General features: G+C 41.8%; 1 protein-coding gene across 2 annotated transcripts in view; it reads left to right on the forward strand.

Annotated features, from left to right (window-relative positions):
* Nucleotides 1-13,587, forward strand: part of AR (androgen receptor) — a 196,219-nt gene extending 182,632 nt beyond the window's left edge. For both annotated transcript variants that reach the window (XM_074324332.1, XM_074324333.1), the window contains 2 exons: nt 1,904-1,956; nt 7,895-13,587. In XM_074324332.1, the coding sequence (XP_074180433.1) occupies nt 1,904-1,956; nt 7,895-8,036 (195 nt within the window). In that variant the 3' untranslated portion in view covers nt 8,037-13,587. The remainder of the gene's footprint in view (nt 1-1,903; nt 1,957-7,894) is intronic.
* Nucleotides 13,588-27,954: the final 14,367 nt, after the last annotated feature.

Raw genomic sequence — 27,954 nt, forward strand, 5'->3', positions numbered from 1 at the left:
GCCTGGTGTGGGGCCAGAGGGTCCCTCCCCAACAGAGGAAGCCTCCACCACTGAGGTGTCGCTGGCGGGGTTCGCCCTCTCTCCATGGGCCTGGAGTCAGCCTGCCTCACATTTCTGCCCCTCTTATCAGTCTCGATGTGGTGGCCTCTTCTTTAAATCCTTAGTTTAGAGGTTCTGTTTAGCTAGTGGTCAGATGAATCCCGAGGTTCAATGTTGTATAAATTATTTGTAATTTTTGGTGTGATCCTTGGGAGGCAGTTGGCACAGTGCCCACCTATTCCGCCCTCTTAGCTCCTCCCCCGCATGTATTTCTTACTCCACATTTATTAGACCTCTATCTTTCCACTTTCTTGGTGGCGTCCTTTGAAGTGCAAAAGTTCTTCATTTTGAGGATGTTCACTTTATCTATTGCTTCTTTTGTTGCTTTTGCTTTTGGAGTCCTATCTAAGACACCTAATCCAAGGTCACAAAGATTTATACCTATATTTTCTTCTAAGGATTTTACAGTTTTAGCAGTAACATTTAGGTCTTTAATTTATTTTGAGTTAATTTTTATATATGGTGCGTGATGGAGATCGAACTTGATTATTTTGTATGTGGCTATCTGGTTGTCCTAGCACTATTTCCTGAAAAGACTATTACTTTCCTCATTAATTTTTCTTAGCACCCTTGTCAAAAATCACTTGTCACTTAATATAAAGGTGTTTTGGGGTTTTTTTGGACTCTCAATTCTATTCCCTTACTCTATATGCCTGTCCTTATGCCAGCACCATGTTCTCTGGATTACTACCATCCCATTCTATCACTAGATGGGTAAGAACCATACAATATACCTTCTGCCAAAATCCCCTTTATGACTCACTTTCCACCCAACACTTCTCCAGGCATCAGGGTAAGATATGTCCAAACGGCAACTTAATTTGGTTGATTCCAAGCCCTTATTGATTTTCTTTATCTTTCTTTCTCTCTCAATTTTTCTTTCATTCTGTCTTTGTCACTTTCTCCTTCCTGTCTCTGCCCCTTTCCCTATCAGTAGCTCTTTATGTCTTTTTCATTTCATCCTGTTTCTTTGTTCTCCTTTCATTCTTTCTATCCATCTTTTCTTTCTCTATCTCTGCATTGCCTTCCCTTCTCTTGATGTTCTTGTTCTTTCTCATTTCTACTGGCCCATTTTTCTCTTTCAGTTCAGTTTCTTTCACTCTCCTCCCCCCTCAATCTCTTTCTCTCTCTCTGTCTCTCTCGCTCTCTTTCTAGCTCTAATCTTAAGCTCTGAGCTCTCTAGGTCCTGTCTTTTAAGCACTGGCCAATTCCTCATCTCCTGCTTGGTACTTGTACAAAACCACTTAAAGAATGCAGTTGGTTTTGAGTTATACTGGAGCCAATCTTTTCCTCACATAAATCCCAAAGTTTGCCTCAAATATTGCAATTCAACAAATATTTATAGAGCAACCACATGTATCAAACATAACACCTGATTTCATTACACATAATTTCATTGACTTTTTACAACCTTCCAAAAAAGGGAAGGAGTTATTATTTCTATTTTACAAAGAAACTGAACTGAGAGGTGAGGTTCGGGAAGGAAAAAGGGCATTACTAAAATTGCATACTAGAAAAATGTAGAATTAAGATTTGTGTCTGATTCCAAAGTCCATTCTTTTATTACTCTACCATGCTGGGAATGATTGACACTTGCTCCTAGAGCTGAAATAGAGAGAAGTGGAGAGAAGTGTAAGGATGGGTTGGAAGGGCCAGGTGGTATAAACTCTGTCTTCCCTCCTGCCCAGTTTTCCAACCCAAATATGCCATTCTCTTGACCTCATTCTCAGACCTCTTCCTGCCCCAGGTCCTGAGCCAATCTTGATCAAGACAGAGAGAATCTTAAATTTGTTTTCCCCTCCAGTCAATGCAGCCTGGAAAGAAGTTACATTCCTCAGACCTGGCACCTGACATAGGGTAAGTATATTGTGTCTACTTTTCCGACACTTAGTGGTGGAGGACTGAGAGCTAGGCATCCATGTAGCCCTTATGTTTCAGTATTTTTTCCCCTCGCCTCAGGCTTGCCCAGTGCCTAAGCTTGGATTCCTGTCTGTTTATCCTGCTTCATGCAGCCCTAGATCTGGGGCTATGAACACATGCTCATAGCCACCTTCCTCCTCAGCCTCCTCTTCTGAGGACAGGCCCACTCCTGCACCTCCCATTCCTCCAATCTCTTAGCCACCGCGAGATCTTGTATCACCCACCCTGCAAGTGGTGAACTAGCCTGCAATTCTTTCCTGCCTTGTCTTTCCCTAACCAGGCTACCTGTATCTACTGGGTGCTAACACTGCAGTCAAGATACCATGTTTCCCTGAAAATAAGACTGGGTCTTATATTAATTTTTGCTGCAAATGATGCATTAGGGCTTATGTTCAGGGCAATGTCATCCTGAAAAATCATGCTAGGGCTTATTTTCTGGTTAGTTCTTATTTTCGGGAAACACGGTAGTCTTCCCACGTGCTATTTTCTCCCCACCAGGCCCATGTTACAAGGTCTTGGAAGCTTGGAACTCTTATAACTAAGTCAAGAAGAAATCAGTGTTTATCCTGAAATGAAGATCTGAGCCTGGTCTCCTCCACCATCATGCTATCTTATTTCTACAGCATCAGTGCCGACTTTAATTAATTAGGTAGTACACATTTTTCAGGTACAGCATAACCTTTCCATGAGGAACTCTGATTGACAGATTCTAATTTATAAGTTATATTCCAGTGCATAGACAAACACTGCCATGCTCAGACTGTGTCTTTTGAAGGTTATAGCATTTAGACCCCAAAGCTCTTAATTTTATTGGAAATAGAACCAAAAATGTCATACAAATATTTCATTTTGAAGTATAATGATTCCAACACATCCTTTTTACTGCATGCAGTAATTGCCACCCACCTACCCACTTGCTCCATGATTTGAGAGTCAGTCACAGGAGGGCCCAGATCCCTGCTATGTCTGTTTTTGGTGTCCCAGGCAGGACAGCAGAAGTGGTTTTCTTCTTCCTCCATGATGGTTTGCAGAATATCATCTTCCCTGTGTACACATAGACTGGGCCGGGGACGGGGTGAGGAGGGGGGCTTTTTTGGATGTAAGTATTTCAATGGATTCTTTGTAAACACAGAACTATCTGTATACATTTAATGGAGCCATTTGACCTTATTTTTAGCCTAGAGTCCCCTGATGGGCCAACTGGAAGAAACACTCTGATTATTCCAGCCTAGATGGTGTAAATATTGTTTAGAAAGGAGAAACCAACAAGCAGGGGGCCACACACACAGAGTTTGGTACCAAGAGAGCTGAGGGGAGAGAACTGGGAATCCCATGGGGGCAAATGGACAGAGAGTTCCAGTGAGAAAGGCTGAAAAATAAGGGGAAGGGACTATGCTGGCTAAAGCAGGAGTGAGATAAGAACAGAACGGGAAACAGTGGGGCAAGTGTCTGGGAAAGACCTGAGTTGATAGAAATACCGGGCATGGTGACTGGAAAGGATAGTACACAAATCAGAGATGGAAAAGCTGCTTGAGGGGCAGTTGTAGCCAGAACTCTAGTGGTAACATTCAAACCTCCCAGAAGGAACCATGTTTCTTTGAAGATGAAAGGGGAAGAGTGAGCTGACCTCAGTAATGAACTAGAAATAAAGGGAATGAGAAAGCAGACTTGCTTTTGAGATTTTGAAGACAGAAGTTTGGTTTGAACTCCATATCAGAATTCATACATCTGAGTCACAGAAGGAGAGAATTTGTCATCTTGGTACAAGAGGTCCTGGCTTTGCCCACCAAAACTCTGGCCAAATGGAAGATTATGAACAAGGGTATAGGGAGCCAGGTGTTGAAGAAAGAAGGGGTGGGGAGGCCTTTCCCACCTTTTAATTCCATATGGAGGTTTCTCCTTGGGGATTCCCCCAGAAGTCTTTATCATAGTCAGACATATGTGAGTTCTAGTCCTGGTTCCATCAGCAGAAGACTGTGGATGAGTTACTTTGTCTCTATGAGCCTCAATTTCCCCTTACACAAACTGAAGATAATATCATAGTGTTTCTCAATAAATGTTGAGTGATTTTAATGAAACTTGAACTCTCTCCTGATGGCCACAAGAGGGCAGATACAGTAAATCCCAATTATAGCACCAGTTGCCCCTTGCTGTTGGATTGTCTGGGCCTTGGGCCTAATGACTCCTCCATTAGACAAGTGGAGCAAGGGTCTGATGACCCCTGCCAGATTGAGGATAGGAAGGATGTCAGGGTAATGGAAAATTTACCATAGTTGAGGCTATCCTCAAATTAAGGTAGAGAGGAGATGGCAGCTACAGGAAAGTCCAATGCAGCTGAGAGGTCACCTATCACTGGCTCCCCATCTTTACCACTTTTGACACTGAAATATAAAGTGTATTTGACCTCCTTCAGATGGGAGCTGTTCCTCTTTGAATCATCTAGGTTTCCTGACAGTTGGCTCAAATCCCTCCATTGTTCCTGTCTCCCTCCCTGCCTCTTCTGTGCCTCTACTCTCGCTCATTGGAACAGCTATGGGAATGGTCCTGTCTAGGGCTCTGCCAAGCCTCCTTTTTTCCATTCTCTGTACCAACACTTATGGCTATGTTAGGGAGGATGCATGGCTTCAAACCTTTCCGCTTGTCCTTTTAGCCTAGACATTAGTAAATGTAGGGGGAGGACTAGAATTTGTTGAGTGCTGAGCATATGCTGGGCACACAGCCAAATTTATTACATTTGGCATCTCATTTAATCAGTGCAAAGGGCCTATAACCATTTTACAGATGCAAAAACTAAGGCTGAGAGGAAGGTGATATACTCATACAAAATCACATTGTTAAGAAGCAAAAGTCAGGACTTTTGGTTTTCTGGTGCCAAAACCAACGCCCTTGCTACCATGAGCAACTCTGGGAAAGCCTAACCCCTGCCTCCACTTCAATCAGGTCTTTTTGGCAGACTTCCCTTCTGGCTTCATATATGTATAGACCACCACATGTGGTGGAAATGAGGAAACACTTACAGGTCACTTCCACTCACACTCACACTAGGCATTCTTTTAGTTATCAGCCTCACCCTAGGGAATCAAGGAGCAGATGCTGATGACCCCTGTTTCCATTGACACCCTATGGGTCTCTCAGCCTCTCAGCATCTGCCTGAATAAGGTACATTCCCTGGCCTGGACCAGAGACCTGCGAATAGACACCCCCTCTTCCTTATTCCCATCCTGATGCCACTAGCCCCTGGTAAGACCACATCGCACCCTTATTCTTAGCCTAGAGTTTCCTGGTAGGAAGATTGGTAGAAGCACCCTGATTGTTCCAGCCTGGATGGAATAAATGATGCCTAGAAGGAAAGCAACCTCAGTCCTGTACCCATGGATGCCAGAAATGGAACCTAACAGTTCACCTTCCATGCCTCTCATTATTTTCCCTGTGTAACGCTAGTCAGGGTTTCTAATAAGGTAGGCCACCAAAGATGACTAATTTCTACCATTTGGCTGTGGCTTGGCCGAAACCTGCACCTTGAAAGGATCATGAAGCAGCCAGGCCTCAGAGCTCAGCCACAGCTGCTCTGTGAACCCACAGCCTGTGCCTGGCCCATTCCCTAGCCCTGCAGTTTTATTAGCTTCATTTTTATGTGCTTTTTAACTCCCTGAATGCAGCCAAAACCAACATCAAATAACATCAAGGAACACAAGGTCATGATTCCCCCAAACCCCAGTGCTCAACCCCCAACTCACTTAGGGGCAGAGTGGACAGAATACGCCAGAGTTTCCCCCCTTCCTCTCTTGTCAAAGGGTGGAGAGAACTGCAGCTCTGCGAGCTATTCTCAGATACTGCCACCTCAGAACTCACTGTGAGAGACGTTTCAGGTCATCATAACCCAAGGAGCAGAAGGAGGGGGAAAATGAGGGAAGAAATAAAACCTAGCCAGCAAGCAATCCTCAGATCCCTGCCTCCCTGAGGCCATGAGAGCTGGGCCTAATGGTCCTGGCCAGGGCCTGCTGGGAGGGACAGTTGGAGAAATCAGCCCCTTGCCTCTCTGCCTCCTTGCCTCCCTCTCCCTTTTTCTTCCTCTTTCTTATTTTCCCCCAGGGCAAGCTAGGAACAAGCATTCCAACAGGCCTCCTATATGGGCTGCAAATCCCAGGCATCCCAAGGGATTCACCCTTCCTTTAAACTCTTAGGTAGGGAAGCCAATAGCCTCAGACAGGTCCAGGAAGTTTCTCAGTACTGCAAGCTCAACACTAGGCATGAAACCAAACAGAGGAGCCAAACTGCCTGAGCTGAAGGAGTTCCCAGCCTTGAGAAATTCAGAAAACCAGTTCAGGATTATAGCTTTCCTGAACCATAGTGCTGCAGGTAGGGGCAGGAATCTAGCACTGACTGGTCAGAGTCTTGGCCTTTCAGTCAGGAGCCAAGGGTTCTATTCCTGAAGGTTTATCCTTGAAGTCCATTTCCTCTGTTGGTCTTAGAATCTCCCAGAAACATAGCAATTCCCCTTGAACATATTCTCCTAAAGTGGAAGCTTTCTAATGTTTTTAAAAACAGATAATATGTTGACCTTTCATTTGTTAAAACTTTAATGAAGAGATCTTAGAGGTAGCAATGTAAAAGCAAGATCATGTGACAAAAAGAAGGTAATTCTAGAACTCTTGTTATGTGCATCATCCCTTAGTAACCGGGCTATGGTACTATTGTGCCCCACTCCCCATTAGAATCCAAGTCTCTAGTGTCCCCATCTGTAATGAGGTAGATGGTCTCTAGATGCCCTATGATCCCAATATTCTAGTATTATCTAGCCTCTGAGTTTTCTTCCCTGCCTTTCTTACTGAGAATACTTAAAAGTTTAATATATTCCTCTGTGGATAATTATGAATCTATATATTTATAGAACCTCTATATCTATTTCTATCTCTGTGTACCTACCTATATATCTACTTATCTACCTACCTACCTATCTGTGTTAAGTATAGCATTTAGAGCATGACTTCCTTATTCCATTGGAAAATAAGATCAATTAACTAGATGGCTATTCCTCTTCTGATTGTAATCTCTTTTTGTGGGCCTTTTTTCTCATAAAATGAGCTCAAAATGTAAGTTAATGAGTTCATTTTGTCCACTGGTAATGGGAACGTATAAATAACATCTCTCTCCTTCAAATGAGGACCTATTACTAATATAGAGTAGAGAAAGCTATTTTATTATGGCCTATGAAGGAAAAAACACCCCCTAATTCAGAAACTATAATAGATATTTAGAGATCCAGTCAAAGGCAATATTAATTCTGCAGACAGTACAGGTATAGAAATGTTTGTTCAAGCCCCCTCCCCCATCCTCAAGCAGTAAGGAGTTAGATGCAGGGAATACACCCCCTAATTCAGAAACTATAATAGCTATTTAGAGATCCAGTCAAAGGCAGTATTAATTCTGCAGACAGGACAGGCATAGAAATGCTTGTTCAAGCCCCCTCCCCCATCCCCAAGCAGTAAGAAGTTAGATGCAGGGAAGGAGAAAGTAAAAGGAAACTCCAGGCAGTCTTGTGGCCTCTGTATCAGAACAGGGAGATGGGCAAGAGAGGAAGCATTTAGGTCACCTTTCCATTTATTTCTCTTGATGTATCAGGTTATATCAGAAGTTCCCAAACATTCTTGGTTGCCAATGCCCTTAGCATCTCATTAGTTTTTTCACAGTGTCTCTAAGCCCAAAAGAATATCTAATAGTTCCATTTATTTAGTAGTTAAAATCAAACAACTCAATAAGTATTTATGCCCTAATAACTTACTTAGTAGCTGCTTAAAAATTAATACACATAAATTGAAAGAAAAATATGAATACACATTAATATACATAAAATATCGTATTTCTTCTTAAATAGCCACATTTGGAGCAATGCACAACTTCTCAAATTTTTGAATCAGATTGGACATCACCACCTCCATTTCCTGTTCCATATGGATTTCCACACAATACTTGGATTTTACCATGGCAGCCACCAAAAGGAATATAGCACAATCTAATGTTGAAATGTGAACTACCTCAATCTAGTCTCTTGCAGGATGTCTTATAGATGTCAAATACTACTCTGTTTTGCTCAGAAAAATTAAAATATGCCACAATGTACCTGTAATTCACTGTGGTACCCTGAAGAACCTCAGCTCACAATTTAGGAACCCAAGGGTTACAAATTCCTGGACATTCTTAGTCACAACTTTCTCTCTTTTCACTCTACTGGCTGAAATGTCTTTCCTTAATTCTATTTTCCCCAACACATCCATTTATTTTTGTCCCAGAAATCTTAAATTAGATGAAGAGTATGTCTACATCATCCATAAAATTGCTATTGAAGATGCATTCCACTCAACACTGCCAATGCATGCTTCACATTGAAAAGGGCATGCTTCACATGCCCATCAGATTGGTAAACAATTAGAAGCCTGACAACAGCAAGTGGTGGCGAGGATGTAGAATAATGGAAGCTCTCAAGTATTAGTTGATGTCAGTGTAAACTGGTACATCCACTTTGTAAAGTTGTTTTAAATTATTTACTAAAAATGGACATATGCATACCCTATGACCCAGATATTCCACAACAACTGGTATAACCTGAAATCGAATGTACCTGTGCACCATGATACATAAACCAGAATGGCCATAATATTATTGTGCATAATAGCACCAAATTTGAGGCAATCTAAATGTTGATGTAGAGTATAACGCATTGATTGTAGTGTATTTGTACAATGGAATACTATGCGGTAATGAAAGCAATGAAACTGTAGTTATATGCAACAACATGTATTGATCTCACAAGCATAATGTTGAGCAAAAGAAATGAAATAAAAATATATGCTACATAATTCCACTAATATAATAATTTGAAAGGCAAATCTAGCTATATTTTAATGGTTGTATATGAAGATGGTAAAACTATATTTTTAAAAAGATACACTTCTGTTTCTGCCAAGATAGAGTAGCCCAAGTGAGGCTGAGGCTGAGCTTCCACACACACCTGGCAGCAATGATTATATAAGGGGCCAGAGCAAAGCAGAGATAGGTGCAACTCCTGACCACCACCCCCACCTTCCACCTACTCCTGTGTCAGCAGGTTCTTGTGGAAGCGGAGAATCCACCTCCACTGTGCAGCAACACAGCAATTTAACTGAGCCCTCCATGAGGGCAGTGGAACCAGCAAGGGGTTGGTCTTACATCTCACTTGGAAGCAACAGTAAGGTACTCTGCTTTCTTGTATTAGAGGGGTGAAGGGGGAGAGTCCTACCCCATCGATTTGCCGTGAAGCAGTATGAGTCACTAAAACACTTTTGCAGAGGTGGTATCAGCAGGGCCCAGTCAGAAGCTGAACATTCACACCCACCTGGTCCTTGCATTAAATACATCTCAGTAGGAGGACTGCCTGCTTTGAAAAATAAGATAAAGTAAAATACTTAAATAAGACTCAGAATACCATCATATAATTTCCAAATCACCCATAATCCAATAAAGAAATCACATCATACCAACCAAAAAAATCACAACTTGAACGAGAAAAAATAATCAGATTATACCAAACTGAGATGACTCAGATATTAAAATTATCTAACAAGAATTTTAAAGCATCCGTCAAAAAAAATATGACTCGGGCCGGCCCGGTGGCTCAGGCGGTTGGAGCTCCGTGCTCCTAACTCCAAAGGCTGCCAGTTCGATTCCCACATGGCCCAGTGGGCTCTCAACCACAAGGTTGCCAGTTCAATCCCTCGAGTCCCGCAAGGGATGGTGGGCAGCGCCCCCTGCAACTAAGATTCATCATGGCACCTTGAGCTGAGCTGCCACTGAGCTCCCAGATGGCTCAGTTGATTGGAGCGCGTCCTCTCAACCACAAGGTTGCCAGTTCAATTCCTCGAGTCCCGCCAGGGATGGTGGGCAGCGCCCCCTGCAACTAAGATTGAACGCGGCACCTTGAGCTGAGCTGCCACTGAGCTTCCGGATGGCTCAGTTGGTTGGAGCGCGTCCTCTCAACCACAAGGTTGCCAGTTCGACTCTGCAAGGGATGGTGGGCTGTGCCCCCTGCAACTAACAGCGGCAACTGGACCTGGAGCTGAGCTGCGCCCTCCACAACTAAGACTGAAAGGACAACTTGACTTGGAAAAAAATTCTGGAAGTACACACTGTTCCCAATAAAGTCCTGTTCCCCTTCCCCAATAAAATCTTTAAAAAAAAAAAAAATGACTCAATAATCAATTAAAATTTCCATTGAATCAAAAGAAAAAAAATTATGAAATCTCAGCAAATAAAAAGAAGATATAAAAAGCACAAATAACCCAGAAGAATGTAACAACAGCGGAATAGGAAACAGATAAATCAACAGGAAAAAAATACCAGACTAACATATCAATAATTACCTTAAATGTAAATGGCCCAAATATAATTAAAAGAGATTCACAGAGTGGAAAAAAAATAACTGACTTAACAAAATGCTTTCTATAAGAAACTCAATTTAAACACAACATCAGTAAGTTGAAAATAAAAGGAGAGATAATCCAAAGAACAAAACAAACAACCAAAACAGAAACAGATTCATAGATATAGAGAAGAAATTGATGGTTGTCAGAAGGGATGGGGTTGGGGCACTGGTTGAACAGGTGAAGGGATTAAGAAATACAAATTAGGAGTCATCCAAGATGGCGGAGTAGATAAACACTGCACTTGTATCCTGCCATGAACACACCAAAATTACAACTGAATTATAGAACAATCACCTGGAGAGCCACCTGAAGTCTAGCTGAACAGAAGTTTTATAACTAAGGATATAAAAAAGAAGCCACGTCGAGACTGTTACGAGGGGCAGAAATGCAAAACAGGCCTGCCCCACACCTGCGTGATGGCAGTTGAGAATCAGGAGAGAGATTTCAGCTGCAGAGGTTCCCCCTGGAGGAGCAAGGGACCCCAGCCCTTCACAACAGTCTCCCCAGCCCAGAGAACCGGTGCTGGGAAGAGCAGCCCCTCATAACATCTGGTTGCGAAAAACAGTGGGGATTTCCACCATCCAGGTGGGAAGGAAGGTTGCAGAAAACCCAGACATCCTCTTAAAGGGCTCACGCACAGACTCACTCACTTGCAGGGGCCCTGGTGACTCCCCTACCTATGGCTCCGTGGGTGTTCCTTTTTGGCCTCACCATATCCTGCATTCTTATGTGGGGAGCGGGACCAGAGACCCCGCAGGCCTCCCTGCACAACAAATGGCGCAGGGAGCAGGGTCTCCTGCACGACAAATGGCGCAGCGAGCAGGGTACGGTGCCGGCCAAAGCTCTCCAAAGGACGGTGGAGCAGTTTGTGTGTATGAACACTCAGTCTCAGGAAGACCAGGAGGAGCAGCTGCCAGAGAGCTGGACCCCCGTGGAGGGGTGGGAAGACGTTGACGGTTCTCCCACCAGCTCAGGAAAAGCCATGCAGCTGCTGGAGAGCTGGAGCCCCGTGGAGAGGTGGAAAGATGTGGACGGTTCCCCAACCAGCACAGGCTAGAGAAAGCAAAGGTCGTTGCAGCCCTGCGGGCCGGAGAAGTTCCTGCTCGGGCAGCCCGGATGCAGGACTTGTAGTTCCAGGAGGTAACGCTTGCTGAGTTCTACGTGGGAGATGAGGGTGAGGTCAAGGTCATCCCTCACCCCCAGGACAGCCCTGGTGAATGACTATGGACTATGGGGAATTGCCTTCCATCCCTAATTTAATGGACCGCTTGACTGTTTGTTTGGGAACATACCACCATGTAGTGGAATTGGCAGAGGTTTGCTTTTGTGTCTTGACCGGCCGCCATTGAGAATATGTAAGCACCTTGACTGTGAGTCGCTGTTGTTCCAGCATGGTACCCTGAGAGGCCCAGGGAGAGTGGCAGTGCCCTGAGAACCCTGGCTGTGCCCAGGAAGTCTGGCTGAGCCCTGAGATGCCTTGGCTGTGCCCAGGAAGTCGGGCTGTTCCCAGAGAGAGTGGCAGTGCCCCGAGAGCCCTGGCTGAGTCCAGGAAGTCTGGCTGTGCCCAGAGAGAGTGGCAGTGCCCTGAGAGACCTGGCTGAGTCCAGGAAGTCTGGCTGAGCCCTGATATGCCCTGGCTGTGCCCAGGAAGTTCGGCTGTTCCCAGAGAGAGAGTGGCAGTGCCCTGAGAAACCCTGGCTGTGTCCGGGAAGACAGGTGGTACCCTAAAAAGTCCAGGAAGTCTGGCTGTGCCCAGAAGCACTGGTGGTGCCCTGAGAAACCCTGGCTGTGCCCAGAGAGCCTGGCTATGTCCAGGATATTGCATTCACCTCCAGGCTCCTCGCACAGGGCCCCTCGCAGAAGACGCTTGTCGCGTAGATTGTGAGGCGAGAGCCTGTAGGGGTGGAGTGTGGGGACAGAACCCCAAAAAGCAGTTTCCAGGCTCTCGGCCTCACATAGACAGGTGCTGGCTCAGGTAGTAAATGGCCATCAACTGTGATTGCATGGCCATCAGCTGTGGCTAGTTGGCCGTCAGCTGTAACCAGTGAGCCATTGGCCACTAATATAACTGCTGTGGCTGCGCTAGCAGAGAGAGAAGAATGGGGGCTAGCAAGAAGATGGCGGCTGGGCTGGCAAGCGTGGATGGCGGTTTGCGGACAGTGTGGATCCAGCCTCCAGTGAGAGTATAGTGCCGCCAGAGAGAATATAGTGGTATGACTCCCCTACCTATGGCTCCGTGGGTGTTCCTTTTTGGCCTCACCATATCCTGCATTCTTATGTGGGGAGTGGGACCAGAGACCCCGCAGGCCTCCCTGCACGACAATATATTGGCAACAGAGTTCTGTATACTAGTTAGGAAAACTTCCCTCCCTCACTCCCTTACTCCTCCCCTCCATCCCTCCTTCCTTTCTTCCCTCCCTCCCTCCTTTCTCACCTCTTCTCTCCTGTCCCCAGTTGCCTTCCTGGCCACTTTTATGCTGCTTCCCGCCAAAACCCCCAGATGTGTCTCTGTGCCATCAAGGTGTGTCTCCAGTCTACCTTCCCCACCTGGGTCCGTTTAAGAACCTCTACTCAGGAATACTTAAGGTTTACAGATGCCAAGTGATTATTTCCCACTTGCCCCAGACTCAGGGCAAGTTAAGGTGGTCTCCGTGCCCTCATTAAAGTGAAGCTTTGTGAGGGAGAGATGGTATCTTGCTCACATTGGGCCTGGCATTGAGGTGGTGATTATTGAGTGAACATATTTGGACTGAGTGAATGAGCTAGAAGAAACTTTAAGGGTCATCTAGTTGAAGCCCTGGTCATATTTTATTACGTATTGTATTACAAATATGGAACATGGGATTAGGAAAAGGGAAGGTTACACAGTGACATAGGGGAAGAACTAGGGCTTAATTATAGTCCCTTAGATTCTCAGACAAGGAGTCTTTCTGCTACAGAGAACCGCACATCATGAATTTAAGCTTTGGTTCTGTTGCATCCTAGTTGTGATAACTTGGGTGTTTCCCTGTGCCTCAGTTTCTTCATATGTAAAATGAGGACAATAATAGTACCTAACTCACTGGATAAATGTGATGATTAAATTATCCATGTTTAGCACTTAAAATACTCCTGGCACATAGAAAAATGCTTAATAAATATTGCCTAGTATTAGTCTATCGAGGGTGCAAAAAAAATGTATACACGATTTGTATTGAGTATTACAATTTTAATAGTTTGTTTTTTCCTTTCTTAAAATGTGTACACATTTTTGGCACCCTCTATATTATTGCATTACTTCCATTATATATAATATAAAGTATTATTACATTGGTATAATTCATCTTAAACGGAACTGCCTGACTCAATATGCTGTGATCATAGCTGATAAAAAGAGCTTTTTAGGGAAATTGAAAGAAATTAGAAGGTGAAAAGTCAGGAAGGAACTCTCCTCAAGATTTTCTTCTGAGAACCCCCTTCCCACACTCCTTTTCAGGCATTGCTGCCCACCCGCCTCCAGAAAACCCTGTAAACCAGATCCTGAACTGGCCAGGGTATTGGCGGAAGTGACAGAAAAACACATCCTCTTCCTGAAGGACTGTCTTCCACATAGTAGACACTAGGCCAGCCAGATGCATCCATGACGTCTGAGCTCTTTCCACCATGTGAAATCCGCCAAGCTCATTTTACCACATGAGAGCTGTAGAATGGCCTGGCTCTCTTGGTATGTTCTCACCCTTTAGATGGAATCTCTTACAGATAATTTCAGTTTCACTCTGAAGTCCTACAGCAGCTATTCTCAGTGTACCCTTCACTAACTGTATGTTGGTACTGCCTGCCTATCTAGAACATGATAGAGAGAACTGGCCTGTGCTACTCCAGAAAGCAGAGCTAGGGCCAATGAGTGACAATTATGGAGAGGCCAATGTAGATTCAGCTTAAAGAAAAATTTTGTAGTAATTTGGGTTGTCAGTCTAGCAATAAAAGGAGTAGACTACTTCGTAATGTGGGGATGGTCTTGCATTAGTCTGTGGAAACCAGGGCTGGAAGAAATGTTGGAAAGGGGATTCTTGCCCCATCCATCTCTGAGATTCAACTATTTGATAAGTCAAAAATATATATATTGGGGTGATTTTGTTACCTACCTCAATGTTTCACAAAGTGTCGTTTATGAATGAATCTTCCGTATTACCATCATTTGAGGCATCTGTCCCCAGGCCCCACCCTATGCCTATTGAATCCAAATCTCTGAAGAATGGTAGCCAGGAATCTGAATGTTTAACAAGTTTCCCGCTTCTCCAGCTTTCTCCTACGCACTTGTTGGGTCAGTCCAAATACTGATTCCTCTGCTTCTTTTCTGCATTCCTGTAGCTCAACCAAACCTGCTGGTCTCCTTTACTCCTCCTTTCAATTTTTTTCTAGCTGCTTGTGACCTTGGGCAAGTTACTTATCTTCTCTGGTATAATAGAATAGAAATAATCAACTTCAACTAAGAATTATATGAGTACTTACTATGCGGCAGACCATCAGATAGGCACTGGGGCCACAGAGGGAGCAGGTCATGGTCCCTACTGTCAAAGTGATCACATTCTAGCAGAGGTGACATTCGCATACACAACATGTGCATCCCCTACCCAGAGTGCTATGGAAGCCAAGAGAGAATGATCAAGGATTTAGACCCACATGGGAGAAGGAAGGAGAATCGGGGAAGGCAGTAAGGAACTGCAGGTGGGGGTTGCAGGGCAGAGAAGAGTAGAAAGTGCACCTGGAGAGCCAAGTACAAAATGTCAGCACACATGAAGGCTGTTTTCAGGGGAGGCATTTTCCAAATACCCTGACTGTGAAGTATTGGCATGTTCTCCCAGAGGAAATAGTAGGTAGGCAGTTGGATAATACCTGTCTCAAGTTCAGGAGTGAAGTTAGGGATAAAGAGCTGGATTAAGGACACAGCTCAGCATATTTGATAAGACTGGCAACCTTGAAGTACAGGGTGCCAGGCCGACCTGGTTGTCAGAGGCCTCTCTTTTTGGAACTCTGATCAGCCTAGAGAGGCTTCTTGAATATTATTCCAGGAGGAGTTCTTAGGGTCTCATCAGTGCTGCCCTAGTCTGTACAGTATGGCTTAGAAAATAAAACATTGTCTTGGGTGGGGGCCGTACTCTGAACAGCCATTTGACAAGCAGGGCAAGGCTGCATTTCAATCTGTGCTTGCCCTCGCAGCTGAGCACCTGTGTTGTGTAAAGCATACGAGTAAATAGTGCAACCTCAGCTGTGGCTTTGAGGACTTACCCTCAGGAGGGTAGGTGCGCGTCATCTCGTTCTAGCCTGGCCTCCCCTAGGGGACAGCTGCCTAGATTCTCACACAAGAAGCAGGGCTTTTCAAGTCCTTTGCTTCGGAGGGAAGAAAAACGGAAATTTCCGGAGAATCTCCTGGTTCTTATGCAAAGGCCACAGGCTTTCGAATTTGAGGCACTTCACCAGGGAGAAGTTTTCCTGAGGCAAGCACAGAATAGTTAGATGAAAATTGTTGGGTTTGGGGTATTGTCCTAAGAGCCACCCATCAGAAAAGCCCTGACTGGTCTGTGAAGGTCCCAGGAGCAAGCACCCAGGAGATGCTCATCTGTCTCCCTCAACCTTTTGTGTCTGGTTTACAGAACTTCATAGCATCACAGAGGCCCAACTACTCAGAGCTGAATTCAGACCCCCTGAATCCAGGCCTTGTAAACATGCTGCCTGGTTAGGGTCATAATCACTGAACAACACCGCCCCTGGGCTGGAGGCACAAGGTAGGCGATCCAGGCAGGAACTCAAATGGCAGATTCTGGGCCCCAATATAGTACCAGAGCAGCCGCAAAACGAAGTCAAGTAGCACTTGTTTGGGGCTGGTGCTAAATCCGCACTTCAAGCCAGGCTGGGCTTTCTGGTCAGGTCAAAGGGCCCCAGCTGTTCTTAGAGAAGGGAGGCAGAGGCTGGAATGGGGTAGGGTCAAGTAAGGAAAGTCCAGGTTGGCTAGTCGTCTAGAGCCACTTCCATCAGTCAGCTAACCACCTATTCTCTGCCCAAACCAGAGAGCTGGCTGGTGGGACAGCTATGCACCGGCTGCATTCCTCTTCCCTGGCCTTGTCTTAGCCAGCATGAGCATGTAACCAGACACCGAGTGTGCGGACAGGAGCTGTCAGTGGCAGATAACAAAGCATGTCAAAAGGGCTAGGGCTGATCCTCGAGTACACAATCTATCAGTAAGCTGATTAAATCTTGTCCATGGTCTACGTGCTAGGTCCCAAATGCAGCTGAGTACTTAGTGCCAGCTCTGGTCTATGGAGCTTGCTATACCTCTTGGAATAAGCTCTGTGTGGCTCTAATTCCTCTTGGCAGGAAGGAGTCCCAGACTATAAGTCAGGTGCTAGCTCTGGCTTGGCCACACATTTGAAATACGGCCCTGAGCAAGTACCTTCCTTCTCGCCATCTCAGTTTCTCTGTCGATAGCATGACATATTTGGTCTCTTAGTTTTATTACATTGTAGCTTCCCAGAGACTCTGACCTGGCCAGTCCTTCTAGTATCAGGCCTTAACTTGTGGTATTATCTATCCCAGGAAAATTTCCTGTATTTTAGAGGGGCTTTCAGGAGGTAACACCCTAAATCAGTGGTTTTCAAACCGTGGGTCTCAATAAACTAATTAATTATGAAATCAATTTAGTGCACAACAACTGGCACTTCTTAAAAATAAAATGGAATAAAATAAATGTCACAGTGATTTTGTACACCAAAGGTATTACTTAGTGAATCCTTTTTTATATTTCATTGAACAACAAAAGTACAAATATTCAGCAATTTTTGACATACAAAAATTGCAATTCTTCTCCCATTCAGTTGGTGGCCTCTTTATTTTGTCAATGGTTTCTTTTGCTGTGCAGAAGCTTTTAAGTTTAATATAGTCCCATTCGTTTATTTTAGCTTTTACTTCCATTGCCTTTGGAGTCAAGTTCATAAAATGCTCTTTGAACCCAAGGTCCATAAGTTTACTACCTATGTTTTCTTCTATGCAGTTTATTGTGTCAGGTCTTATGCTTAAGTCTTTGATCCATTTTGAATTAACTTTGGTACATGGTGACAAATAGCAGTTCAGTTTCATTCTTTTGCACCTGGCTATCCAATTCTCCCAGCACCATTTATTGAAGAGGCTGTCTTTGCTCCATTCTATGTTTTTAGCTTCTTTGTCAAAAATTATCTGTCCATATTTATGTGGTTTTATTTCTGGGTTCTCAATTCTATTCCATTGGTCTATGTGTCTGTTTTTCTGCCAATACCATGCTGTTTTGGAACCCTCATACACTGTTGGTGGGAATGCAGACTGGTGCAGCCGTTATGGAAGGCAGTGTGGAGGTTCCTCAAAAAATTACGAATAGAATTGCCATATGACCCAGCAATCCCTCTCCTGGGTATCTACCCAAAAAATCTGAAAACATTTAGAGATAAAGACACGTGTGCTCCAATGTTCATTGCAGCTTTGTTTACGGTGGCCAAGACATGGAAACAACCAAAATGTCCTTCGATAGATGAATGGATAAAGAAGTTGTGGTATATATACACAATGGAATACTATTCGGCAGTAAGAAAAGATGATATAGGAACATTTGTGACAACATGGATGGATCTTGAGAGTGTAATGCTGAGTGAAACAAGTCAGACAGAAAAAGCAGAGAACCATGTGATTTCACTGATATGTGGTATATAAACCAAAAGGAACAAAAGAATAAGACAAACAAATGAGAAACAGAAACTCATAGACACAGACAATGGTTTGGTGGTTGCCAGAGGGTAAGGGGGGTGGGGGGTGGAGGGTGGGAGATGAGGGTAAGGGGGATCGAATATATGGTGATGGAAGGAGAACTGACTCTGGGTGATGAACACACAATGGGATTTATAGATGATGTAATACAGAATTGTACACCTGAAATCGATGTAATTTTACTAACAATTGTCACCCCAATAAATTTAATAAAATAAAATTTAAAAAAAAATTGCAATTCACAGGTACATGAAAATTTATATGAATATACACACACAAGTGAAAGTTTTTACTGGTTTATAATGTGAAATGTATTCCTAACTGTGGGTCAAAGTAAAAAATGTTTAAAGCCACTGCTTTAAACAGAGGAGATAGCCCGAAGTGAGCTGAAGGTAGGTCACTGGAGGAAATGGTTTTGGGCAGATGTCTTTTGGGATCCAGCCCTTCTCAAATAAAGCCAGCAACGTTCTTTGTTATCTGTACAATTTTCTAATTCTGTTTATATAGTAATTCTGGTGACTTTTATGTAGTCTTACCCTCCCACAAAAACAACGGGGTGTATTCAGGGGACCTCTTCTGCAGAACCATACCTACAAGGGGGAAAAGCAACTCGGCTTTCTGGGATTGGTGAACTGGGACTTCCATCTTTGGTATTCACTTTTTGCTGGACCACTAGGACCCACTCATGCTGGTGTGCCCTCTACAAGTGGGAATACACCAGGGGGGAACTCCAACACTTCCTGTCTCTGCCTGGTTTTTAGAGCATGGATACTTTTTTTTAAATTGAGGTATAATTGAAATCACATTATATTAGCTTCAGACATATAACACAATGATTCGATATTTGTGTATATTGTAAAGTGATCACAATAAATCTAGTTAACATCCATCATCATACATAGTTACAATTCGTTTCTTGTGATAAGAACTTTTAAGATCTACTATATTAGCAACTTTCAAATATGCAATAAAGTATTATTAACTATAGTCACCGTGTTGTACATTACATTCCCATGAGTTAATATTGTATACTGGAAGTTTGTACCTTGTGACTGCCTTCACCCATTTTGCCCCCCTCCCCACCTCTGGCAACTACCAATCTGGTTTCTATATCTATCATCTTGTTTTTTGTGTTTAGATTCCACATATAAGTGAAATCATATAGTATTTGTCTTTCTCTGACTTATTTCACTTAGTATAATGTCTTCAAAGTTCCATTCATGTTGTCTCAAATAGCAAGATTTCATTTTTTATGGCTGAATTTTACACACACACACACACACACACACTCACACACGAGCAAGTGCATGATGTCTGATAATTAAGTTCACGAGCTTTGTTGTAACAATGTTGGTAACCATTTTTGATATCAAAGGGATTATTCATTATGAATTTGTACCAGCTGGACAAACAGTTAACCAAGTTTACTATTTGGAAGTACTGAAAAGGCTGCGTGAAAAAGTTAGACAAAAACAACCTGAACTTTTCGCCAACAATTCATGGCTCTTGCATCACAACAATGCACTAGCTCACACGGCACTGTCTGTGAGGGAGTTTTTAGCCAGTAAACAAATAACTGTATTGGAACACCCTCCCTCCTCACCTGATCTGGCCCCCAATGACTTCTTTCTTTACCTGAAGATAAAGGAAATATTGAAAGGAAGACATTTTGATGCCATTCAGGGCATCAAGGGTAATACGATGACAGCTCTGATGGCCATTACAGAGAAAGAGTTCCAAAATTGCTTTAAAGGGTGGACTAGGCACTGGCATCGGTGCATAGCTTCCCAAGGGGAGTACTTCGAAGGTAACCATAGTGATACTCAGCAATGAGGTATGTAGCACTTTTTCTAGGATGAATTTGTGAACTTGTCAGACCTCGTGTGTGTAAATAATGCAATAACGCTGCAATGAACACAGGAGTGCATATATCTTTATGAATTAGTGTTTTCATTTTCCTTGGATAAATATCCAGAAGTAGAATTTCTGGGTCATACGGTAGTTCTAGTTTTAATTTTTGAGGAACCTCCACACTGCCTTCCATAGTGACTGTACCAATTTACATTCCCACCAACAGTGTATGAGGGGTCCTTTTTCTCCACATCCTCACCAACACTTGTTATCTCTTATCTCTTTGATAACAGCCATTGTAACAGGTGTGAGGTGATATCTATTGTGGGTTTTGAATATTAACCCCTTATCAGATACATAATTGCAAGTACCTTCTCCAATTCAGTAGGCTGCCTTTTTATTTTGTCGATGATTTCGTTTGCTGTGCAGAAGCTTTTCAGTTTGATATAGTCCCATTTGTTTATTTTTGCTTTTGTTGCCTTTGCTTTTGGAGTCAAATCCAGAAATTCATCACTAAGACTGATGTCAAGATGCTTACTGTCTATGTTTTCTTCTAGGAGTTTTATGGGTTCAGGTTTTACATTCAAGTTTTTAATCCATCCTGAGCTAATTTTTACGGTGTATGGTGCAAGAGAGTGGTCCAGTTTCATTCTTTTGCCTGTGGCTATCTAGCTTTTTCAGTATCATTTATTGAAAAGACTGTTCTTTCCCCATTGTATATTCTCATCTCCTTTGTTGTAAATTAATTGACCATATTTCTGGGTTCTCAATTCTGTTCCATTGGTCTGTGTGTCTGCTTTTATGTCAATGCCATGCTGTTTTAATTACTATAAATTTGCAATACAGTTTGAAGTCAGGGACTGTGATGCCTCAAGCTTTGTTCTTCTCTTTCAAGATGTCTTTAGCTATTCAAGGTCTTTTGTGGTTCCATATAAAAATTTTAGAATTGTTTTTCTATTTCTGTAACAAATACCATTGGAATTTTGATAGAGGTTGCATTGAATCTATAGATTGCTTTGGGTAATATGGACATTTTAGCAATATAAATTCTTCCAATCCATGAGCACAAAATATATTTTCTTTTATTTCTGTCTTCTTCAATTTCTTTCATCAACTTCTCATAGTTCTCAGTGTAAAGTTGTTTCATGAACTATTTTTTGGAGTGAAAGAAGGGATCTTACAGTCCCAGGAGAAGATAAAGCATTGACTCTCTTCCAAGGATTATATGCAATGGGATTGTCATCAGCTTCTCTGCAGGTTTGAAGAGTGTCAGGGACATGGTTAGAAAGCAGAATGAATATTCTGGCATGCAAGGCTATCCTGAGTGGAGTGAGTGAAGTGGCCAGCCAGTTGTTGCAGTTCCAAACCCTCTCAAGACCTGATTCACTGGCAGCTATTTCCCCTTCTTGGCCTCTCCATGTAGAGAAGACATTGGCCATGTGAGGAGGACAGAGCCTTTCTGTCACTGAGCCTACCATCCTCCCTAACTATTTACCAAGAAGCAGCCTTGAAGAGAATAAAACTAATCAAATCTCAGATGCCTGAGCTGTAATGTCAGCCCAGTAAAAGGGAATGGCCAATAAGCTCTCATTCCTGTCAAGTTCTGAATGACCTTATTTGTTTCTTATCACAGTAGAGAAGGGTAAGTAATGTCTGGGCTAAGAATCATGGGACATTCATGTAAGGGAATCTTAACATCTAGATATCCTCATTTCCTGCCTCCAGGATTCCAGCCTTTTGTCCTGGTCTACTCTATTTAAATCCTTCAAGATCCACCTAACTGCTACCTCGTTTGATAAAATTTTCCTTTCCTCATCCTGAAGTGACATCTTCATTCTATATCATGCCATAATATTTCCTCTGTCCCCTTACAATTCTCATCACTTTCTGACTCATATATTAGCTATATGTGTCCATGTCCTAGCCATCAGAGTCAGACAGCTGGGTTCAAAGTGAAGGTCCACTACTTACTGAATGATCTTGGGCCAATTTTTAACATCTCTAAGCCTCAATTTCTTCACCTGGAAAATTGGCATGGCAATAACATCCATCTCATTAGGCCGTTGTTATATGGACTAAAAAAAGCAAACTTAAAATGCTTTCCCTGACTTCCAGCTTAAGAACCCAAATCACTCCCATCCTAACAACAGGGAAAAAAGCTGAACAAACTTAATATCAATGACTTTTCTTGGACCCAGCAAAACACTGATGTTGCAAGGAAAACCACTGTAAAAAAAACCTGGAGAAATAGGTGAATCCCCAGAATCACAGCCCAGATCTAGAAGTCATTGGAGCTATAAACTGGTAAGAACATTTAAATGGTAATTTTGACAAGTTGCAAGTGTTGATTAGTGTGAGTTGAGGCCTCAGTTTTAGTGGGGAGTCCATAATTTTATGAAGCTCATCTCCAGGAATCCTGCCATTTTCTCATGATAAAGAGTTCATAAAAACCCCCTTGTGGCTCTGGCAAGGACGAGGAAAAAGAACCACTAATTTTTTTTTTAAGTGGAATTGTGTTAAGTGAGGAGAGAAAATGAAATCATATAAAATGCTCAATGTAAAATGTTCAATTACAAACAGAGAAAGCAGAAAAAGAAGGGAAGGAAAAAGGAAATAAAGAACAAAACACCAAATAGAAAACAGTTATAAATATTATAGATATTAATTCGATTATATCAATAATCACTTTCAATGTGAGTTATCTAAATATACCAATTAAAAGACGGAGATGGTCAGAATGGATAACAACAGCAAGAAAAACCCACAAGGAAACCCCCTTAAAGATTCACGTTAAAAGTAAAGGGATGGAGCAAAAAGTAAAAGGATGGAGAAAGATGTATGTGAATATAATGATAAAATACTTTCACATAATAAGAGCTCAATGAACGGTAGCTATGATGATTTTGTTGCTGTTATTCTTGTCACCAAACTTGGAGCTCCTGGAAGGCTCGGGCCTAATCTGCTTCACCTCTGCCTCCCAAGTACCTGGCACAGAGCAAGTGAGGAGGAGGAGAAGTCAGGTCAATTCACAAAAAGTGGATAAATGACGACTTTGTACCAGGCCTTGTTTGGGGAAGACATAATTGATAGGGATCCAGGTTCAGTTCTTGAGTAGCTCACAGTCAAATGAAGATGGGCTTTCACTCTTTCAACAAATATTTATCTGTAAATCAATAATGAAAAGAACACTGTGGTAAGTTTTTTACATTTTGACACCTTTGCAATTGGATGGCATCTTGAGGCTAATGGTGACTCAGTAGTGTTGTAGTTTAATTGACTATATGTTTTTTTCCTCTGTGTTACATGAAGTGACGGTATGATTTCAATTGATGTCATCTTAGATTTTATGAAATGTGGCAATGATTATATACAAGGCCTTCAACAACCTTAAGCCATGAGGTTTTATTTATAAGAAAACAGGTTTGGAGAGGTTAGGTAATTTTTTTCGAGGTCACACAGCTGGCAAGTAGCAGGTCATTGCAACTTTAAGACTCATGCTCTCTCTTTCACTATAAGCCCTCAAAAATTGTGTAGGTACTCCACATCATTTTGAGCATTGGAATAAATGAATAAGTGAATGAGTGAGTGACAGTAAATGCCAGCCTTTTAAAGTGTTTGACTACCTTTTATTGTTGTCCAATAGAAATGTGTGAGCCTCATATAATTTTAAATTTTCTAGTGCCTCTAGTTTTGAAAAGTTAAAAAAGTGAAATTAATTTTAATAATACATTTATTTCATCTACTATATCCAAACTTTTATTATTTCAACATATACTCAATTTCAAAAAATATTAGTGAGATATTTTACTTTCGTTTTTTCATACTGAGTCCTTGAAAATACAGTTTGTTTGTTTCTTTTTTCAACTACAGTTGACATTCAGTGTTATTTTATATTAGTTTCAGGTGTACAGTATAGTGGTTAGACATTCATATGACTTCTGAAGTGATTTCCCTGATAAATCTAGTGCCCACCTGGCACTACACATAGTTATTACAATATTATTGACTATATTCCCTATACTGTACTTTATATCCTCATTACTATTTTGCAACTGCCAATTTGTACTTCTTAATCACAGCACATCTCAATTTGGAATAGCCACATTTCAAGTGCTCAATACCCACACATGGCTAGTGGCTACCTCAACTTACTGCGCAGGTGCAAAGAATCAGGAAGGTCTTATTTCCTCCCTCCCTGGCTCACTGATGCCCCCGGGCTGCCTTTAGAGCTTGTTTCATTTGGCTGTTAAAATGACTCCCTTCTGTCTGCCCACAAATGCTTCAGTACTCATCACGCCCCAGTGTTAAGGAAGGGACTTTTGTTATTTTTTATTTTTACTTTTTGATGTTTTAACTTGTTATTATGAAAATTTTCTAACATATAAAAAAGAGAAAAAAATAATAAGCTCTCATGTACGCATCAGTTTTTTTGCTCATCTTGTTTCATTGTCCATATTCCATCCCCTCTCCATGCATTTACTTACAGGAGTCTTTTAAAGAAAACCCCAGACATCGTATCACTTAATCCATAAATATTTCAGAATGCATTTCTAACAGAAAAGGATTGTGATTTAAACATAACCCAACGTGGTCATCATTAGAGTCTTTTTAGATTATTACCCAAGCACTTATTTCTTGTTGCAAGGTTCTGGCAAGCACAATGGCAAATGAAAAAGATGCAGTAATCTCGGCTGGTCACTTAACCTCTCTGAGCTTCAGTTTCTTCACTTGTAAGATGGAGATAAGATAGCTACCACACTGCATTGTTGTGAGAATTCACTGAGATAACCCCAGGTAGAGCCCTGAGCATAGTACCTGGAACACAGTGGGAGCTTATTAAGAGGAAGGTTCATAAATACCAAGATACTAAAAAGAAAGTGTGAACTAATATAGACTAGAGCAGATGGATAACTTTAATTGTTTTATGTATGCTTTTACTAATGCAGCCTATCACCACCTTAGCTTTTGCAGAGGTCACATCCCATTATTGATCCAGGGAAATTGCTGCCAATTAAAGCCCCTGTCATTTTCACAAGTGCAGCGACTGAGTCCTGACTTTACATCTTGTGGTTTCACTTGTACTTTTATCCTCTAGCACATCTTTCCTTCCTTCCTCACAGCTTCATCATCTCATACTATGATGACTGTATAGTCTCCTAACAGGTCTCGGGGCCACCATTCTAGACCCCCTCCATTCTGCTGGCTTTGAAGTTTTCAGACTGAGAGAAGGGCCGATGGTTCTTCAGGTCCCTCAGGGATCTGAAAAAAGCAGGAATAACATAACAGTGGAAGGACTGAGATGAGAGTTGATTACTTTTGAGTTTCCTCAAAAAAGTAAAAAGTAAAAATGATCTGCCACATGATCCAGCAATCTCACTTTTAGGTATATACCAAAGGAAATAGAAACAGGCTCTCAAAGAGATATCTGCACTGCCATGTTTATTGTAGCATTCTTCACAATAGCCAACACATGGAAACAACCTGATTGCCCATCAATGGATACAGAAAATGTCATATAGATAGATAGATAGATAGATAGATAGATAGATAGATAGATAGATAGATTAGAATATTATTCAGCCATGAGGAAGGACATCCTGCCATTTGCAACAATATAAATGGACCATGAGCACATTATGTTAAGTGAAATAAGTCAGAGAAAGACAAGTACTGTATATCACTTATATGCAGAATCTAAAAAAATCAAACTCATAAAAACAGACAGTAAAATGATGGTTACCAGGGGATGGGGGTGGGCAGAATGGACAGATGTAGTTTAGGGATACAAACTTGCAACAAATAGTAAAGAAATCCTAGAGATCTAATGAACAATATAGTGAATATAGGCAACAATATTGTAATATAATCATCAAACTTGCTAAGAGACTAGAACTTTATTATTCCAACCAATGAAAAGAATTGATAGTTATGTAATGTGATAGAGGTGCAATCTATTACAATATGTAAATGTATCAAGTTAAGATGTTGTATACATTAAATGTAAACAATGATATATTTCAAATATATTTCAAACAAAAGTCAAAATAAAATAAGGTATTAACAAAATAAAATAAGCTGTTTAGGGGACTGATAAGAATGTGGTGGTGACACTATATTCCTTGCTGCAATCAGTCTTTTGTCCAATAATGTCATAGATGGGGTTGGTTTAAAAGAGAAATAAAGTAAGATAAGTGCTCAGAGCCAAGAATGGAGTTAGGCCAGCCCTTCTCAGATAGAATAGGGGGCCTAGACATAGCTGAATGGAGGCCCATTGGATCTGACAACTCTTGAGCTATCAGAAGTCATGTTGGTGTCTTGGTCTTTCCTTGCCTGGCCTGGCATCCCAGAGCCTGATCCCTGGCAGCCAGCTGGAAATCTTACTCTATCTGCCACTGAATGAGCCAGCTAATGTGTGGCATTCTCCCTGACAGAGACCCAGCGATGCTGAGGGCAGGACAGCCATTGGAGTTGTTTTCCCAGCTAAGGTTGTGTTGGTTCTCACCAATCAAGATCATTCCCATATCTTAGGCCTTGAGAACTGTCTCCTAGAATGCACCTGGTAAAGGTGGTCCCCACACACCTAAAAGAATCAATGGAGTACTGAATGTCTCAACAAAATAGCGAAACAGGCTTACATAGAGGGAGGAGATTACTGCTAAAATTGGAAAGCTGAAAGGAAGAGGGAGTATATTTCAAGCCACAGAGTTGGGCTCTAAAAAGATGGCAACAGGCTGAAATAAGTGATTGAACCTGATCATATGATTGACTGTTACAAATGGAGAGTCCTGTAGTTGGGTGCAGAAAACCGACTGGGTATACACAGAATGGAAGAGACAGTCCTGTGCAGAGTTTACAGGACAGGGACTTGAGACTTTGCCTAATAGGCATCACCATTGAGATGTTAAGGCCAAAATATCTAATGGGAACTTAGACTGCATTGTTATAAGACTAGTGTCCAGACAGAGGAAAGTAACAATCTCTTTCTACTTAGAAGATTCTGTCAGATGCTCCACAGCCTTTCCTTTGGGCGTTCATAAACTTATGCGCTGACTTATCTACTGAATATTACTCAGCCATATAAAATAATGAAATCTTGGCATTTGCGACAACATGGGTGGACCTAGAGGATATTAAGCTAAATGAACTAAGTCAGACAGAGAAAGCCAAATACCATATTATTTATTTTGTATGTGGTATCTAAAAAACAAAACAAACAAATTAAACAGAAACAAACTCATTGACATAGAGAACAAAATGATCATTGTCAGATGGAAGGGGGTTGAGAGGATGGGTGAAAAATTTGAAAGAGATTAAGAGATAGAAATTGCCAGTTATAAAAATAGTCACGAGGATGTAGAGTATGGCATAGGACATTTAGTCAATTATATTGTAATAACTATGTACAGTGTTAGATGGGTTGGTGTTTCCCCAAAAATAAGACCTAGACAAACAATCTGCTCTAATGCATCTTTTGGAGCAAAAATTAATATAAGACCTGGTATTATACTATATTATATTATATTATGACCTAGTATTATACTATATATTATATTATACCTGGTATTATATTATACCTGGTATTATATTATACCTGGTATATTATATTATATATTATATTATATTATATTATATTATATTATATTATATTATATTATATTATATTATATTAAAGACCCATTTTGCATACTTCCTTCAAAGACACATAACTAAGGAGTTGTGAACCAGAGTGTTCTCCTGGTGGCAGGAATAGGGAATGTCCTGTATTAGGCACAAGATTAGGAAGAAAAGTGGTGGGGCCTAAGAAACTCACCAGATTAACAGATCTTCAAAATAAAACTTTCAACACTGCCCACAG

This window comes from Rhinolophus sinicus, chromosome X (assembly GCF_036562045.2).
Source record: "Rhinolophus sinicus isolate RSC01 chromosome X, ASM3656204v1, whole genome shotgun sequence".
NCBI classification, from domain to species: Eukaryota; Metazoa; Chordata; class Mammalia; order Chiroptera; family Rhinolophidae; genus Rhinolophus; species Rhinolophus sinicus.